The sequence below is a fragment of the Dendrobates tinctorius genome, unplaced genomic scaffold, assembly GCF_039654945.1.
Source record: "Dendrobates tinctorius isolate UK_male_01 unplaced genomic scaffold, ASM3965494v1 ptg000315l, whole genome shotgun sequence".
NCBI classification, from domain to species: Eukaryota; Metazoa; Chordata; class Amphibia; order Anura; family Dendrobatidae; genus Dendrobates; species Dendrobates tinctorius.
In genome coordinates, this window is record NW_027361982.1 from 4,366,128 (window position 1) to 4,386,167 (window position 20,040).

General features: G+C 46.6%; 1 protein-coding gene across 1 annotated transcript in view; it reads right to left on the reverse strand.

The window, feature by feature from the left end:
• Positions 1–20,040, reverse strand: part of LOC141073832 (butyrophilin subfamily 1 member A1-like) — a 79,097-nt gene that overhangs the window by 56,189 nt on the left and 2,868 nt on the right. Inside the window, exon 2 of the mRNA XM_073561298.1 lies at positions 7,640–7,990. Within this exon, the coding sequence (XP_073417399.1) occupies positions 7,640–7,990 (351 nt within the window). The remainder of the gene's footprint in view (positions 1–7,639; positions 7,991–20,040) is intronic.

The window sequence follows — 20,040 nt, forward strand, 5'->3', positions numbered from 1 at the left end:
ACCCTGCTCCACTACACCAGACTATATCTACAGTCTACACACTGCTCCTCTACACCCTACTATATCTACAGCCCACACATTGTTCCACTACACCCAGCTACATCTACAGTCTACACCCTGCTCCACTATGCCAGACTATATCTACAGTCTACACACTGCTCCACTACACCCAGCTATATCTACAGTCTACACACTGCTCCTTTACACCCAGCTACATCTACATTCAACACACTGCTCCACTTCACCCAGCTACACCTACAGTCTATGCACTGCTCCACTCCACCCTACTATATCTACAGCTACACATTGCTCCACTACACCCATCTATATCTACAGCACCCTGCTCCACTACCACAGACTATATCTACAGTCTACACACTGCTCCACTACACCCAGCTACATCTTCAGTCTACACACTGCTCCACTACACCCAGCTACATCTACCAGTCTACACACCGATCCATTACACCCAGCTACATCTACAGCCCACACATTGCTCCACTACACCCTGCTATATCTACAGCCTACACCCTGCTCCACTACACCAGACTATATCTACAGTCTACACACTGCTCCTCTACACCCTACTATATCTACAGCCCACACATTGTTCCACTACACCCAGCTACATCTACAGTCTACACCCTGCTCCACTATACCAGACTATATCTACAGTCTACACACTGCTCCACTACACCCAGCTACATCTACAGTCTACACCCTGCTCCACTATACCAGACTATATCTACAGTCTACACACTGCTCCACTACACCCAGCTACATCTACAGTCTACACCCTGCTCCACTATACCAGACTATATCTACAGTCTACACACTGCTCCACTACACCCAGCTACATCTACAGTCTACACACTGCTCCTTTACACCCAGCTACATCTACAGCCCACACATTGCTCCACTACACCCTGCTATATCTACAGCCTACACCCTGCTCCACTACACCAGACTATATCTACAGTCTACACGCTGTTCCACTCCACCCAGCTACATCTACAGTTTACACACTGCTCCATTACACCCAGCTACATCTACAGTCTACACACTGCTCCACTCCACCCTACTATATCGACAGCCCACACATTGCTCCACTACACCTAGCTATATCTACAGCACACTGCTCCACTACACCCTACTATATCTACAGCCCACACATTGTTCCACTACACCCAGCTACATCTACAGTCTACACCCTGCTCCACTATGCCAGACTATATCTACTGTCTACACACTGCTCCACTACACCCAGCTACATCTACAGTCTACACCCTGCTCCACTATACCAGACTATATCTACAGTCTACACACTGCTCCACAACACCCAGCTACATCTACAGTCTACACACTGCTCCTTTACACCCAGCTACATCTACAGCCCACACATTGCTCCACTACACCCAGCTACATCTAAAGTCTACACCCTGCTCTACTATACCAGACTATATCCACAGTCTACACACTGCTCCACTACACCCAGCTACATCTACAGTCTACACACTGCTCCTTTACACCCAGCTACATCTACATTCAACACATTGCTCCACTTCACCAGACTATATCTACAGTCTACACACTGCTCCACTACACCCAGCTACATCTACAGTCTACACACTGCTCCACTATACCCTAATATATCAACAGTCCACATATTGCTCCACTACACCCAGCTACATCTACAGTCTACACACTGCTTCACTACACCCTACTATATCTACAGCCCACACATTGTTCCACTACACCCAGCTACATCTACAGTCTACACCCTGCTCCACTATACCAGACTATATCTACAGTCTACACACTGCTCCACTACACCCAGCTACATCTACAGTCTACACACTGCTCCTTTACACCCAGCTACATCTACATTCAACACACTGCTCCACTTCACCCAGCTACACCTACAGTCTGCACACTGCTCCACTCCACCCTACTATATCTACAGCTACACATTGCTCCACTACACCCATCTATATCTACAGCACCCTGCTCCACTACCCCAGACTATATCTACAGTCTACACACTGCTCCACTACACCCAGCTACATCTTCAGTCTACACACTGCTCCACTACACCCAGCTACATCTATAGCCCACACATTGCTCCACTACACCCTGCTATATCTACAGCCTACACCCTGCTCCACTACACCAGACTATATCTACAGTCTACACACTGTTCCATTACACCCAGCTACATCTACAGTCTACACACTGCTCCACTCCACCCTACTATATCGACAGCCAACACATTGCTCCACTACACCTAGCTATAGCTACGGCCTACATCCTGCTCCACTACCCCAGACTATATCTACAGTCTACACACTGCTCCACTACACCCAGCTACATCTACAGTCTACACAATGCTCCATTTCACTCAGCAACACCTACAGTCTACACACTGCTCCACTCCACCCTACTATATCTACAACCCACACATTGCTCCACTACACCAAGCTATATTTACAGTCTGCACATTGCTCCACTACACCCAGCTACATCTACAGCCCACACATTGCTCCACTACACCCAGCTATATCTACAGCCTACACCCTGCTCCACTACACCAGACTATATCTACAGTCTACACGCTGCTCCACTACACCCGACTATTTCTACAGCCCACACATTATTCCACTACACCCAGCTATATCTACAGCCTACCCTGCTCCACTACATCATACTATATCTACAGTCTACACGCTGCTCCTATACACCCGACTACATCTACAGTCTACACACTGCTCCACTCCACCCTACTATATCTACAGCCCACACATTGCTCCACTACACCCAGCTATATCTACAGTCTACACACTGCTCCACTACACCCAGCTACACCTACAGTTTACACACCACTCCACTACACCCGGCTACATCTACAGTCTACAAACTGCTCCATTACACACTGCTACATCTACAGTTTACACACTGTTCCATTACACCCGGCTACATTTACAGCCTACACACTGCTCCACTACACCCGACTATATCTACAGTCTACACACAGCTCCACTACACCCAGCTCCATCTACAGTCTACACACTGCTCCACTACACCCAGCTACATCTACAGTCTACACACTGCCCCACTACACCCGACTTTATCTACAGTCTACACACCATTCCAATATACCTGGCTACATCTACTGTCTACACACCGCTCCACTACACCCGGCTATATCTACAGTCTACAAACTGCTCCATTACACACAGCTACATCTACAGTTTACACACTGTTGCATTACACCCGCCTACCTTTACAGTCTACACACTGCTCCACTACACCCGACTATATCTACAGTCTACACACTGCTCCACTATGCCCAGCTACATCTACAGTCTACACACTGCTCCACTACACCCAGCTACAAACTTCAGTCTACACACTGCTCCACTACACTCTACTATATCTGCAGTCTACACACTGCTCCACTGTACCCGGCTATATTTACAGTCTACACATCACTCCACTCCACCCAGCTACATCTACAGTCTAAACACTGCTCCACTACACCCAGCTACAAACTACAGTCTACACACTTCTCCACTCCGGCCGGCTATATCTACAGTCTACACATCGCTCCACTATACCCAGCTACAGCTACAGTCTACACACTGCTCCACTACACCCTGCTATATCTACAGCCCACACATTGCTCCACTACACCCAGCTATATCTACAGTCTACACACTACTCCATTACACAAAGCTATATCTACAGTTTACACACTGTTCCATTACAACCGGCTACATTTACAACCTACATACTGCTCCACAACACCCGACTATATCTACAGTCTACACACTGCTCCACTACACCCAACTATATCTACAGTCTACACACTGCTCCACTACACCCAGCTACATCTACAGTCTACACACTGCTCCACTACACCCAGCTACACCTACAGTTTACACACCACTCCACTACACCCGGCTACATCTACAGTCTACAAACTGCTCCATTACACACTGCTACATCTACAGTTTACACACTGTTCCATTACACCCGGCTACATTTACAGCCTACACACTGCTCCACTACACCCGACTATATCTACAGTCTACACACAGCTCCACTACACCCAGCTCCATCTACATTCTACACACTGCTCCACTACACCCAGCTACATCTACAGTCTACACACTGCCCCACTACACCCGACTTTATCTACAGTCTACACACCATTCCAATATACCTGGCTACATCTACTGTCTACACACAGCTCCACTACACCCGGCTATATCTACAGTCTACAAACTGCTCCATTACACACAGCTACATCTACAGTTTACACACTGTTCCATTACACCCGCCTACCTTTACAGTCTACACACTGCTCCACTACACCCGACTATATCTACAGTCTACACACTGCTCCACTATGCCCAGCTACATCTACAGTCTACACACTGCTCCACTACACCCAGCTACAAACTTCAGTCTACACACTGCTCCACTACACTCTACTATATCTGCAGTCTACACACTGCTCCACTGTACCCGGCTATATCTACAGTCTACACATCACTCCACTCCACCCAGCTACATCTACAGTCTAAACACTGCTCCACTACACCCAGCTAAAAACTACAGTCTACACACTTTTCCACTCCGGCCGGCTATATCTACAGTCTACACATCGCTCCACTATACCCAGCTACATCTACAGTCTACACACTGCTCCACTACACCCTACTTTATCTACAGCCCACACATTGCTCCACTACACCCAGCTATATCTACAGTCTACACACTACTCCATTACACAAAGCTATATCTACAGTTTACACACTGTTCCATTACAACCGGCTACATTTACAACCTACACACTGCTCCACAACACCCGACTATATCTACAGTCTACACACTGCTCCACTACACCCAACTATATCTACAGTCTACACACTGCTCCACTACACCCAGCTACATCTACAGTCTACACACTGCTCCACTACACCCAGCTACAAACTACAGTCTACACACTGCTCCACTACACCCTACTATATCTACAGTCTACACACTGCTCCACTACACCCGACTATATCTACAGTCTACACACTGCTCCACTATACCCGGCTATATCTACAGTCTACACATCGCTCCACTACACCCAACTACATCTACAGTCTACACACTGTTCCACTACACCTGACTATATCTGCAATCTACACACTGCTCCACTATACCCGGCTATATCTACAGTCTACACATCGCTCCACTACACCCAACTACATCTACAGTTTAAACAGTGCTCCACTACACCCAGCTACAAACTACAGTCTACACACTGTTCCACTCCAGCCGGCTATATCTACAGTCTACACATCGCTCCACTACACCCAACTACATCTACTGTCTACACACTGCTCCACTACACCCAAATATATCTACAGTCTACACACTGCTCCACTACACCCAGCTACACCTACAGTCTGCACACCGCTCCACTACTCCTGGCTATATCTACAGTCTACGACCTGCTCCACTACACACAGCTACAGTCATGGCCAAAAGTATTGACACCCCTGCAATTCTGTCAGATAATACTCAGTTTCTTCCTGAAAATGATTGCAAACACAAATTCTTTGGTATTATTATCTTCATTTAATTTGTCTTAAATGAAAAAACACAACAAGAATTGTCCTAAAGCCAAATTGGATATAATTCCACACCAAACATAACAAAGAGGGTGGACAAAAGTATTGGCACTGTTCGATAAATCATGTGATGCATCTCTAATTTGTGTAATTAACAGCACCTATAACTTACCTGTGGCACCTAACAGGTGTTGGCAATAACTAAATCACACTTGCAGCCAGTTGACATGGATTAAAGTTGACTCAACCTCTGTCTTGTGTCCTTGTGTGTACCACATTGAGCATGGAGAAAAGAAAGAAGACCAAAGAACTGTCTGAGGACTTGAGAAACCAAATTGTGAGGAAGCATGAGCACTCTCAAGGCTACAAGTCCATCTCCAAAGACCTCATTGTTCCTGTGTCTACCGTGCGCAGTGTCATCAAGAAGTTTAAAGCCCATGGCACTGTGGCTAACCTCCCTAGATGTGGCCGGAAAAGAAAAATTGACAAGAGATTTCAACGCAAGATTGTGCGGATGTTGGATAAAGAACCTCCACTAACATCCAAACAAGTTCAAGCTGCCCTGCAGTCCGAGGGTACAACGGTGTCAACCCGTACTATCCGTCGGCATCTGAATGAAAAGGGACTGTATGGTAGGAGACCCAGGAAGACTCCACTTCTTACCCCGAGACATAAAAAAGCCAGGCTGGAGTTTGCCAAAACTTACCTGAAAAAGCCTAAAACATTTGGGAAGAAAGTTCTTTGGTCAGATGAGACAAAAGTAGAGCTTTTAGGGCAAAAGCATCAACATAGAGTTTACTGGAGAAAAAAGAGGCATTCAAAGAAAAGTACATGGTCCCTACAGTCAAACATGGCGGAGGTTCCCTGATGTTTTGGGGTTGCTTTGCTGCCTCTGGCACTGGACTGCTTGACCGTGTGCATGGCATTATGAAGTCAGAAGACTACCAACAAATTTTGCAGCATAATTTAGGGCCCAGTGTGAGAAAGCTGGGTCTACCTCAGAGGTCATGGGTCTTCCAGCAGGACAATAACCCAAAACACACTTCAAAAAGCACTAGAAAATGGTTTGAGAGAAAGCACTGGAGACTTCTAAGGTGGCCAGCAATGAGTCCAGACCTGAATCCCATAGAACACCTGTGGAGAGATCTAAAAATGGCAGTTTGGAGAAGGCACCCTTCAAATATCAGGGACCTGGAGTAGTTTGCCAAAGAAGAATGGTCTAAAATTCCAGCAGAGCATTGTAAGAAACTCATTGATGGTTACCGGAAGTGGTTGGTCGCAGTTATTTTGGCTAAAGGTTGTGCAACCAAGTATTAGGCTGAGGGTGCCAATACTTTTGTCCGGCCCATTTTTGGAGTTTTGTGTGAAATGATCAATGTTTTGCTTTTTGCTTCATTCTCTTTTGCGTTTTTTCATTTAAGACAAATTAAATGAAGATAATAATACCAAAGAATTTGTGTTTGCAATCATTTTCAGGAAGAAACTGAATATTATCTGACAGAATTGCAGGGGTGTCAATACTTTTGGCCATGTCTGTACATCTACAGTCTACACACTGCTCCACTCCACCCTACTTTATCTACAGCCCACACATTGCTGCACTACACCCAGCTATATCTACAGTCTGCACATTGCTCCACTATACCCAGCTACATCTACAATTTACACACTGCTCCACTACACCCAAATACATCTACAGTCTACACACTGCTCCACTGTTTTCTTTTCATGATTCATCACATAAATTGGAAATTCCCCAGTTCGCTTTTAGTTACAATTTTTTTTTTAATGGTAATTTTCACATTTGAGGAACCACTCAAGATTTTGCAATTAATATTTTTGGCAAATACTGAGGCATATTGTAAACTTTTCTTATCATGTACATTTATATTCTTCCAAGGCAGAGTATATGCGAGCTTGGCTTGATTGTGGTATTTTACACATTTTGTTGAGCAGTTTTATGGTAGGGAACTCAATGAACCCTTCTACGATGGTGAAAAGGTTGAATCACTAACCCACAACATTGAGCTGTATGAAGTCCTCTTCATAGTCCTTTGTGGTGGTGTTTTCGACAAAGCAGTTATATATCCCGGCATCAGAAAGATGTACATTATGCAGAATAAGTGATAAATTGCCACTGGCAGGCCGCTCCTTCATGAAGGCTCTGCCCCGGTAAGCTGGGCTCTGATGCTGCCGGTCCTCAATTCCATCTTTAAGCAAGAAGACTATATTGGTAAAGAGGTTGTGAAACCAGCGCACTTCCAGCCCAGCCTCAGGCAGTACTGGGGTGAGGGCACATGGCAAGAGTACATTAGATCCCACCTCTGCCACCAATTCTTTACTTGGTGAGTGGACCTGAAAAAGCCCTGTAATAGAGATAAATAGCGTCAGAATGATTAGGAATGACATAGGAAAGGACCTAGACCCTATTTTAGGTACAATCATAGGCAGATTATAATGAGAGAAACCTGGGCTACCGCCTGTGGCGTGAAGCTCCAGGGGGACTCATGGCTCGACTGCCCTCATTATAGTGTTTTGTCAACGCACATATCCCACCCAGCATGGTAGATGCTAGAATGTACGGGCTCCTTCCAGGTATGGTGTCACTTCCGACAAGTGTTATCGACATGTTCTGATTTAGCAAGGCGTGAAGTCCGCCATTGACTTGTGGAGACTGTGGTCTCATTTGTTTGTGCCCTGCATTGATAATAAGCTAAAGCTGCAGGTTAGTGTTCTCAGACCTTTTTTTTTTAAATTGTTGCTTTGCTGTTTTTTTTGGGTTAAGGGGGCATGATGCTGGAGGCTGTCTGGTGAAATTTGGGTAGGTTAATGCTGGGAGCCCTTTGTGGTGGGGGGTTTATGCTTGGAGGGCTGTCTGGTGGGATTTGGGGTGGGGGGTTATACTTTCTGGTGCAGATTTATGCTTAGGGGGGCTGTCTGATGGGCATTTATGTTTGGGGGCTATCTGGTGGCAGTTTATACTTGGGGGCTGTCTGGTAAGAGTTAGTGCTTGGTGGGGCACCAGCATGTATGCGCTGGCCACAAATAGAAGTGGAGCCTCAGGGACTGAGTGCCGAGTGAAAGAGAGCGAGGTGAGTATGTGTTTTATTTTAAATTAATATGCGTATGGGATCTGAGCCTATATATATGGGCTATATGAGGATGCTATGAGGGGGCTCATACTGTGTATAGGAGGCTATGTGATGGCTCATACTGTATATACGAGGCTCTGTGAGTGCTCATACTGTACACAGGGAGCTATGTGCGGGCTCATACTGTATATAGGAGGATATATGAGGCTCATACTGTATATATCGTGCTATGCGTGGGCTCATAAGGTATATAGGGAGCTAAGTGCAGGTTCATACGGTATATAGAAGGCAATATAGGGCTCTTATTGTATATAGAGAGCTACATGGGCTTATACTTTATATAGGGAGGTATGTGGGGGTTCATACTGTATATTGGGGATATGTGAGCGCTCATACTGCAGATAGGGGCTGTGTGGGGGCTCATATTGTGTGTACGGGCTATGAACCCCTGAATGATCCCTTCCTCACAGATGTGAAGGCCTCCTAGAGTTCATCTGGTCCTTACCATCAAAAGGGAAGGTCTCCTAGACCTCATTTTCTCCTTTCTCACAGATGTGAAGGCCTCCTAGACCTCATCTGCCCCTTGCTCGCAGATGTGAAGGCCTCCTAGAGTTCATCTGCCCATTGCCCACAGACGTGAAGATCTCTTAGACCTCATCTGCCCCTTGCCCACAGATGTGAGGGCCTCCTAGACCTCATCTGCCCCTTGCCAACAAACGGGAAGGTCTCCTATACCTCGCATGCTATTTGCCCACAAACATAAAGGCCTTTTAGAACTCATCATTCTTTGTTATGTGAAAATTTGTCACTTTGATGAACTGCATCATGGGACCCAAATTAAGACTATGAAGAAATGATTTAGTGCAATTTTCAAAAACTCAGCGTCTGATGTTATGTACTCATGACAACTTTTATGTATATTTGCCAGCTCTCCCAAAACATCTCAGAGGTACCCAAAAAAAGGGACACCTCGTGGCGAACGGCAAAGGAGAATCCCACCGACCAGAGGGAGGGACAACGATCACTACGACCAGGACGGACAGCCCATCTGTTGCCGCTACAACAAGGCGGGGCACATCGTAAGATTCTGTAATTTAAATAAGCAACCCATGGGGCAGAGGGCTTAGCCTATGTGCACACGTAGTTTTTGGTCCTGTGGATTTTTCAGCGCGGATTTGGAAAAATCAGCAGGTAAATTCTCAGGTCAAAAGACGTGCAGTTTACCTGCGGATTAGCCTGCAGTTTAAACCTGCGGTTTCACACCTCTACAATGGAGAAGGTGTGAAACCGCAGCGGAATCCGCACAAAGAATTGACATGCTGTGGATTTGAACCCGCAGCAAATCCGTGTGGAAAAATCCGCAGCATGTGCACAGCGTTTTTCAGTGTACCATTGAAAACAATGGTACTGTACAACGCACCTAAATCTGCTGTGGACCCGCAGAGCCTGAAACGCTGCGGATCCGCAGCAGAATCTGCACCGTGTGCACATAGCCTAACCCCCAGGAGTAAGACAACTAGGCCCACAAAGCTGGCGAGACAAGTACATGGGAGGACGGCCGGTCCTGCCCGTCATGCTTGATGGCATCCCGATGAATGCTTTATTGGACATCGGCTCCCAGGTGACAACAATGCCATATTTCCTTTTTAAACGGTATTGGGATGATTCAGACATTACTCGCAGCCCACATGAACACTTTAACATCTTTGCCAGCGATGGACAGCCCTTGCCTCAGGAGGTGACCATCAAGGATGGCCGAGTAGAATTGCAGTCGCAAGGTTTGATTATAGTTGATATTGACAGACAAGAACGCCATCCTATGATTACTCTAGGCACCAATGTAATAGAGAATTGTCTTGAAGAAATTACTGTTTTGTCGCAACAGGTAGCCGAGACCACCAATTACAGTCAGCAGCGTGTCCTGCAAAAGGAAATCAGAGCCCTGATGCAGAGACAACAGGTAGAGCTGTCTGGTGAAGTCAGCAGTGTCAGAGTGAGTGATCAATTCCCCGTTGCAATACCCCTTAGGAGTGAAATGTTGATTTGTTGTCGGGCAGCAATAGGACTCAGGGGTCAAGATTACCAGGCCCTGGTAGAACCCATGTACTCTGATAGTAGACCCACCATCCTGACAGCCAGAGGGGTAGTCGATGTCCGCAAGGGGAGGGTACCAATACGCATCCTGAATTGTGGGGAGAAAGAGGTCCATTTTCCCTGGTATGCCACCCTTGCTAAGCTGTTCACTTTCAGTAATAATGCAATAAAGGCCGTGGAACCCTTGTTTCCGTCCGAACAGGTGGAGGACAATGGCTCTGAGGGGCAGCTGGAGGATTGGTATCAGAAGCTATACATAGGTACTGACTACACCCCTTCACACCAAAAGCATGGGGTTTAGCATGTGGTTCGAGAATATGAGCGGGTCTTTAGCAAACACCTTCTAGACTTTGGGCAGGTAAAAGGGGTCCAACACAATATCCCCACCAGAGGTCATCCGTCCATTAAAGAGAGGTCCCGGCCTGTATCCCCATCTCACTATCAATGTGCCAAGGGTATGTTACGGGAGATGAAGAAGGCTGGGGTAATCAGAGATAGTTGTAGCCCCTGGGCAGCTCCGTTAGTCCTCGTTAGAAAGATGGTACAATGAGGATGTGTGTTGATTACAGGCAGATTAACCGCATTACACATAAAGATGACTACCCGTTACCACGAATTGAGGAATCATTAGCTGCACTGACAACCGCTAACTATGTCTCCACTTTAGATCTCACCAGTGGGTATTGGCAGGTTCCGGTGGCAGAAGCAGACAGAGAGAAGACAGCGTTTATGACGCAAATGGGCCTCTGCGAGTTCAACTGCATGCCATTCCGGCGCTGCAATGCACCGCGAATATTCCAGCAGTTAATGGAATGCTGCCTAGGGCATCATCTTCTCAAAGACATATGAAGACCACCTGTAGCACCTGGCCGAGGTGTTCGAGGCCTTTGGCCTGAAAGTAAAGCCGTCCAAGTGCCACCTGTTGAAGCCCAAGGTGCAGTACCTAGGTCATGTGGTAAGCGCCGAAGGTGTGGCACCAGACCCTGAAAAAGTCACCGTGATCAAGGACTGGCCAAGACCCTCCACTATCAAGGAAGTGCGGCAGTTCCTCGGGCTGGTAGGTTACTACAGGAGATTCGTAAAGGGCTTCACCAAGATAGCGGCACCCATGCAGGACCTCTTAATAGGCCAGTCCAAGAAGGCCAAGAACCCGAGTCCTCCATTTGAGTGGAGTAAAAGAGAAGAAGAATCCTTCACTCGGTTGAAGATGGCTCTTACAGGAGACGAAGTCCTGGCCTACCCCGACTATGGCCAACCCTTTATACTCTATACGGATGCCAGCAATGTGGGATTGGGAGCAGTGCTGTCCCAGGTACAGCAAGGCAGAGAGAGAGTGATTGCCTACGCCAGCAGGAAGCTTCGTCCCATGGAAAGGAACCCCCACAACTATAGTTCCTTTAAACTGGAGTTTGTCGCCATAGTCTGGGCGGTAACAGAGCACTTCAAGCACTACCTGGCTTCAGCGAAGTTTACCATTTATACAGATAATAATCCACTGACCCACCTTGAAACTAGGTGCATTGGAGCAGCGATGGATGGCTCGGCTGTCCAAATACGAGTTTACCATCAAATACTGGGCGGGGCATGAAAACGCTAATGCTGATGCGCTATCCAGGATGCCCAATTTGCCGGATGGGGGAGAAGACCCGGAGTAACGCGAAGAAATCAAGTTACCAGCTTTCCACCGCCCCGGTGTGGCTCAGTGCTCCCACTGCTTGAGGGACAAGCGCTATGCCATGCAAGAGGCAACGATTAACCCATTGCCCCACCATGGATGGGCAGAAACACAGGACAACGATCCGGAAGTCCGCCTAGTGATTCGTACCCTGGTCCAGATGCTCCACAAGAGACCCAACAGTTGTGGAAGGAGAAGGGCAAGTTGTTCATCTACGAGGGGAAGCTGTGTCGGAGAAGCGTCAACTCCCGAACCCACAAACTGGTCTGGCAGGTGGTAGTCCCGAAGCAGGATGCGCCAATGGTCTTAGAAGCGTACCACGATGGAGCAGGACACTTTGGGTGGAAGAAGTTGGAAGTCCTGCTACGTGAGCGATTCTACTGAGTTGGTATGAGGAAAGAAATCGAGAAATGGTGTCGAGAATGTGGTCCATACAACCTGAGACGGAAAGACCATGATAGCCAGAGGGCTCCCCTATAGCCCATAGTCACCAAACAACTGCTTAAGCTGGTAGCCTTGGACCACGTGAAGCTGGCCCTCACCATAGTAGACCACTACTTCCGGCTCCTGGTAGTCATGCCAGTGAAGGATCAGACGGCGAAGGCGGCAGCCAAAGCATTTCTACAACACTTTTGTCTCCCGCACAGTGACCCTGAACGATTGCTTACAGACCAAGGCCCAACCTTTGAAGCAGAAGTGTTCCAGGAGTTCTGTAACCTGTACAGTTGCAAGAAAATAAGAACCATGTGATATCATCCCCAGACTGACGGGTTATGCGACAAAATGAACAAGGTAGTAATAGACCTGTTGAAGACTCTGCCCCAGGAAGAGCGTAGCCTGTGGCCAGAGAAGTTACCAGATTTGGTAGACTTATATAACAACATCCCGGTGAACTCAACCAACTGTACACCCGCCTACCTGAAGAGGGCAAGACCTGGCAAGTTACTCATTGACTTGGACATGGGAGTTTTAACATCTGAGACGACATCACCAGATGCAGACTGGGATACGGAGCGGCAGCAACAATATCATAAGGTGCAAGAATGTGTAGAGAAAAGTTTGCCCCAGGCAAGACAGAGGCAGGAAAGAAATTATAATCAGCACACCCCTGCAGTTCCCTTGTCACCTGGAGAACAGGTACTCAAAAGGAAGATATGAGTTCACAAACTAGACGACCATTGGGAGGCTAAGCCATACACCGTTTTACCTTCAGACTTTGATAACACCAAGGTGTGCTTCATCAGTAAAGATGGAGGAGAAACCTCAGCAGCAGTGTTGAGGGATCATCTAAAACTATGCCCTGACCAACTAAAGGAAAGGATTGAAGACCAAGACATTCCTCAGCCAGTGGAAGAGGTGGAGGAAAAGATCAGCACAGTACTCGGCGAGTTCCCTTCAAATTGGACAAGGGTGATACAGGCCATAACCATGCCCGTTTTGACCTTTCCCCAGCTAGTAGTGCCAGAAAGAGATGCGACTCAAGACCAGCCTGAAGGCCCGCGGGCTCAAGCAGCAGATGCCACACCAGCAGCAGAGCAAGAGAATCCAACCCCTACCAGTGGTGAATCTGTCATGCCCACGGTGAGCATCAGTGATCGTAGAACATCAGGTCTACCCGTAGTAGCCTAGGTCAAATCACCGTAAGGTTTCACATGTAAGTAGATTGTGTAAATAAGATATGTAATTATGTAATGTAAGTACTTAACCGTCAAGCATATGAGCCTACAGAGACTCTGTAAGAACTCTTGAGCAATCCTATTTTACTTTACTTGATTTAATGGACGATTGGTTCACTGGACTCGTTATGACCAGGACAATACTTGTATATAGTTACCAACCTGGCTCAAGAAAGAACAATGGACAATGACACATGGACTAATCATCACCAAGACTATTTTTGAACTTTGGTTTTTGTAATTTTTATTTTTGAAATCTTGTAAATAGTTATGATTGTTCACTTGTTGATATGTTTATATTTCCTCAGTCCGGGAATACTGAATTTCACTAGGGGGAATGTGGCACCCCAGGAGTCCAGTTGCCACAGTGGCATTGCTTCCCTCACAAGGAGTAATATCATGCCTGGAAGCAAGGAGGAGTCCCCTTACCAGGTGTCAGTAGGAGAGAAGTCGAGCAGAACCTGTGGAGTAGAGCTGTGATTAAACTCGCCCCAGAGCTGAGCGCTAGGAACCGGATAATGGAGTCCGTGGTTGCGTGGGTACTGAAGTCCTGGCAGCTAAATCCAGAGGGCAGGGGACTGCAGGTCTTCTGGCCCGATCTAATACCCGGCGGCAAAGCAGCATACCAAAGCCTGGAGCCGACACAAAGGAGGGTGAGCTGTTAGACAGCGCAGAAGGAAGGGCTCCGTACCTACCTGGCCAGGTGTATCCAAAATTGCTTCCAGGCTGCCCGGCTCTCCATCACGATCTGTTACCAGTGCCCCAGTATTTGTACCATCAATCATCAAGTAAAGGAAACGAAAACTACAGTCCTTGTGTCCTCTAGTGATCTCTTGCGCCCTGAGTCCTGCACCACAAGGTACACAAAGTCTGACACAAACAGAACCGGTAGCCTTGGGGCCCCGCTCCACCAGTGGGGAGCAGAACCATCCCAGCTGCATCATCATCATCCTTTAGCAGCGTCGGCCATCTGTTGCCGAACACCACAGGTGGAGTCACATTAAATCCCATATACATATTCCCTATTTTATTGCACAGCCAGGGCCACGGCCCCGTGACTTCCCCAACGAACTGTCCGACCTGGTTCCGAGTACTCCATGGCCCTGGTGGGCATGTCAGGTGTCCTTACTGAGGCAGAACAGAGCCTTGGTTTTACCCCCACAATGAGACAGGCGTGTGATGTAATTTGGGGGAGGGCAGATCAGTGAATACTGTGATGGAGATGGGTCTTTACTTGTGTGTTTGTTTTTTTTGGCATTTACAAGATTATTTGCATTCATAATCTCAAAATAACCAGTGAAACATGTTTGTACAAAGGAGCTTTCCAAAGTTTCATAAGTAGGTGTGTACCCGAGAATCACAGATGATAAGCATAGATAGCGAATTTCTATAACACCCGTGACCCTGGATACACCGCCTCCAGCAGGGCGATTTTAAACAGAGTTAAGGGAAACACCGGGAAACAGTTATGATGGAGGGCCCTGCAATAGGGAACAAGGACGTGGAGACCTCCTGCACTCCCCTGAGTCAGTGTCCCTACACTCCTGACGATCCCTAGGCAGGTGCCGCACCTGGCGACGAGCTGGATACCTCAAATCCCTAGCTCGCCCTGCACCTATCCCTTTCTAGTGAACTGGACGGTGCAGGAACTAATCCCACCACTGCACTAATACACACACAAGGAAAGTCACAAACAGGGAAAAACACCACTTAGCTTTGCTCTGTTGCTATTGCTCCCAGCACACAGAGTACAACACCAAAGTTCAGCTTCACCCCTGAAGCTCGACACCTGAATTCAGCTTCCGCCTGAAGCTATTACACCAGAGCTCCCCTGAGCTGCCAGGAACTCCTCTCTGCAGTTCCTTCCTTCATCAGACTTGGTTGTAAATGAGCAATATCACCACCAGTGAGACCACCTGCAACTCCTTTATAGGTAGCAGCCAGGGAATCACACCTGCTTCATTATCACGTGCAATAACACTAGCGGCCACCGGGGGCAACTAAACTAAAGTAAGCAGAGTGCAATGATCCTAACGGCCGGGGGCAAAACTAGAACTAAAACAACCACAGAGTAATGACCCTAATGGCCACCGGGGGCAAAACTAACTTTAAGCAAACAGCTTAAAGGAAAAAAAAAGGTTACTTGTGCAAAATCTGTCATAATCAAACCTGGATCATGACAGTTAGAAGCTGAAATACATAAGCTCAACAGACATTATCACACATGATAATCTGAGATACATAAGGGAGGACATAGAAACTGAGTACAAGTTGGTCACCCACGAATCTCCCCTAAAAGTAATAGCAGATGTGGCTGGTAGAAATTCACATGTCTGTATCGGCCCTAAGAATATCCCAATGTTTGCTTATGATCTTCCTAACCTCATAGAAGCAGTCATCGAAGTTTCCTATCAGTCTCACAAGGGGTTCTTATTTTTATTATCAGTGGGAGGTAATAGACTAGTTCTTGTTTGAGATTCAGCATAGTTAAAAGCTTCCTTAAGGACTCCCTTGGGGTAACCCCTGTCCAAAAACATATCCCTTAGTTCTCGCGCTTGGGTATAAAAAGATGATGTGGAGGAACAATTCCTTTTTAGGGTGATGATGACTGTTCTATCTAAGCAGATTGTTTGTTGAGGTTGGTTTTCTATAGATGTTGGTTTGTTAGAGGCCTTCGCTATCTTTCCTGATATTGATATCCAGGAAGTCAATAGAATATGCAGGAGTCAATTTCAGGGGTGAATTTAAGACCCATAGTATTGTCATTTATTTCCCGGAATAATTTGTTGAAGGAGGAGACATCTCCTGTCCAAAGAAGAAGTAGAGACCACAAAACATTATCTAGGGGCATCACCAAGACAACCTATCCTCACCAAAAACGACGGTAGGAGCTACAGAAGGGAAATAGCGTGGAACCGCAAGGTATGTGGAGAGGAGCTGCAGCAAGAGGTTCTGCAGCAGCAGGGGTAAAGCAAAGCGGAACCGCAAGGAATGCGCAGAGAAGTTGCAGCAAGAGGTTCTGCAGCAACCAAAGCGGAGCACAGACAGAACCGCATGAGTGCGGAGCATAGGCAGAACCGTTAGGCTGTGTTCACACACAACGTTTTTTTAGTGGTTTTTACTGCGGTTTTCACTATAAAACCGCTATAAAACCGCTAAAAATAAGCTTCCCAGTCATTTCTATGCATTTTGCACTTTTTGTGCACATTGATGCGTTTTTTACTGCGAAAAAACTGCATCGCGGTAAAAACCGCAGCATGCTCATAAATTTTGCGGATTTTTCCGCGGTTTTGGCTTCTTCCATGCAGTTTGAAACCGCTGCGGAAAAAACGCATCAAAACCGCGCAAAAACCGCCGCGGAAAAATAGGTGCGGTTTCTGGGAAGGGATTCAGGTTTTTGAGCAGAAATTTTCTGCAACGTGTGCACTTAGCCTAAGTGTGCGGAGCACAGGCAGAACCACAAGAGTGCGGAGCACAGGCAAAACTGCAAGAGTGAAGATCACAGGCAGAAAAGCAAACCCAGTAGCAGGACCGCTACCTCAGCCTTTGTGCAAGGAGGTTTCTAACCATTTGTACAGACACAAGCACATATGTGGCCTGCTGGAGGTCATTTTGCAGGGCTCTGGCAGTGCTCCTCTTGTTCCTCCTTGCACAAAGGCTGAGGTAGCAGTCCTGCTGCTGGGTTGTTGCCCTCCTATGGCCCCCTTCAAATCTCCTGGCGTACTGGCCTGTCTCCTGGTAGCGCCTCCAGCCTCTGGACACTACGCTGACAGACACAACAAACCTTGCCACAGCTCGCATTGATGTGCCATCCTGGATGAGCTGCACTACCTGAACCACTTGTGTGGGTTGTAGAGTCCGTTTCATGCTACCACGAGTGTGAAAGCACAACCAACATTCAAAAGTGACCAAAACATCAGCCAGAAAGCATTGGTACTGAGATGTGGTCTGTGGTCCCCACCTGCAGAACCACTTCTTTATTGAGTGTGTCTTTTATAATTGCCAATAATTTCCATCTGTTGTCTATTCCATTTGCACAACAACATGTGAAATTGATTGTTAATCAGTGTTGCTTCCTAAGTGGACAGTTTGATTTCACAGAAGTTTGATTTACTTGGAGTGATATTCTGTTGTTTAAGTGTTCCCTTTATTTTTTGAGCAGTGTATATTACTATACACATAGCAGACCATATATATATATATATATATATATATATATATATATATATATGTGGAGTATCACACGGTCCCGATACACCCCTTACAATCACATAGGATTAGATACATAACCTCAAGAGGCAATATCATGCAGGATTAGATACATAACCTCAGGAGACAGTATCACACATATAGTTTGGCTCAGGTGGCAATAACACATGAAAGTATTAGTTACAGTGATTCTGCCGACTGTATCATACATGGCAGGCTTAGATACTTTATCTCCACAGACAACATCACACATGATAGGATTAGATACGCAGCTCAACACAGTATCACACAGGATAGGATTAGATACACAGCTCAGCACAGTATCACACAGGATATAATTAGATACATAGCTCAGCAGTCAGTATCACACAGGAGAGGATTAGATACAGTGGGGAAAAAAGTATTTAGTCAGCCACCAATTGTGCAAGTTCTCCCACTTAAAAAGATGAGAGAGGCCTGTAATTGACATCATAGGTAGACCACAACTATGAGAGTCACAATGAGAAAACAAATCCAGAAAATCAGCTTGTCTGATTTGGTAAGATTTATTTTGCAAAACATGGTGGAAAATAAGTATTTGGTCACCTAAAAACATGGAAGATTTCTGGCTCTCAAAGACTTGTAACTTCTACTTTAAGAGGCTCCTCTGTCCTCCACTCATTACCTGTAGTAATGGCACCTGTTTGAACTTGTTATCAGTATAAAAGACACCTGTCCACAACCTCAGTCACACTCCAAACTCCACTATGGTGAAGACCAAAGAGCTGTCTAAGGACACCAGGAACAAAATTGTAGCCCTGCACCAGGCTGGGAAGACTGAATTTGCAATAGATAAGCAGCTTGGTGTGATGAAATCAGCTGTGGGAGCAATAATAAGAAAATGGAAGACATACAAGACCACAGAATCTCCCTCGATCTGGGGCTCCACGCAAGATCCCACCCCATGGGGTCAAAATGATCACAAGAACGGTGAGAAAATATCCCAGAACCACACGGGGGTCCTAGTAAATGACCTGCATAGAGCTGGGACCACCGTAACAAAGGCTACCATCAGTAACACACTAAGCCACCAGGGACTCAGATCCTGCAGTGCCAGATGTATCCCCCTGCTTAAGCCTGTACATGTCCGGGCCCGTCTGACGTTTGCTAGAGAGCATTTACAGTATTCAGAAGATTATTGGAAGAATGTCATATGGTCTGATGAAACCAAAGTAGAACTGTTTGGTAGAAACAAAACTCATCATGTTTGGAGGAGACAGAATGATGAGATGCATCCAAGGAACACCATACCTACTGTGAAGCTTTGGGGCTGTTTCTCTGCAAATGGACCAGGACAACTGATCCTTGTACATGAAAGAATGAATCGGGCCATATATCATGAGATTTTGAGTGCAAACCTCCTCCCATCAGCAAGGGCATTGAAGATGAAACGTGGCTGGGTCTTTCAGCATGATAATGATCCCCAGCACACTGCCAGGGCAACGAAGGAGTGGCTTCCTAAGAAGCATATGAAGGTCCTGGAGTGGCCTAGCCAGTCTCCAGATCTCAACCCCATAGAAAACCTTTGGAGGGATTTGAAAGTCCGTGTTGCCCAGCGACAGGCCCAAAACATCACTGCTCTAAAGGAGATCTGCATGCAGGAATGGGCCAACATACCACCAACAGTGTGT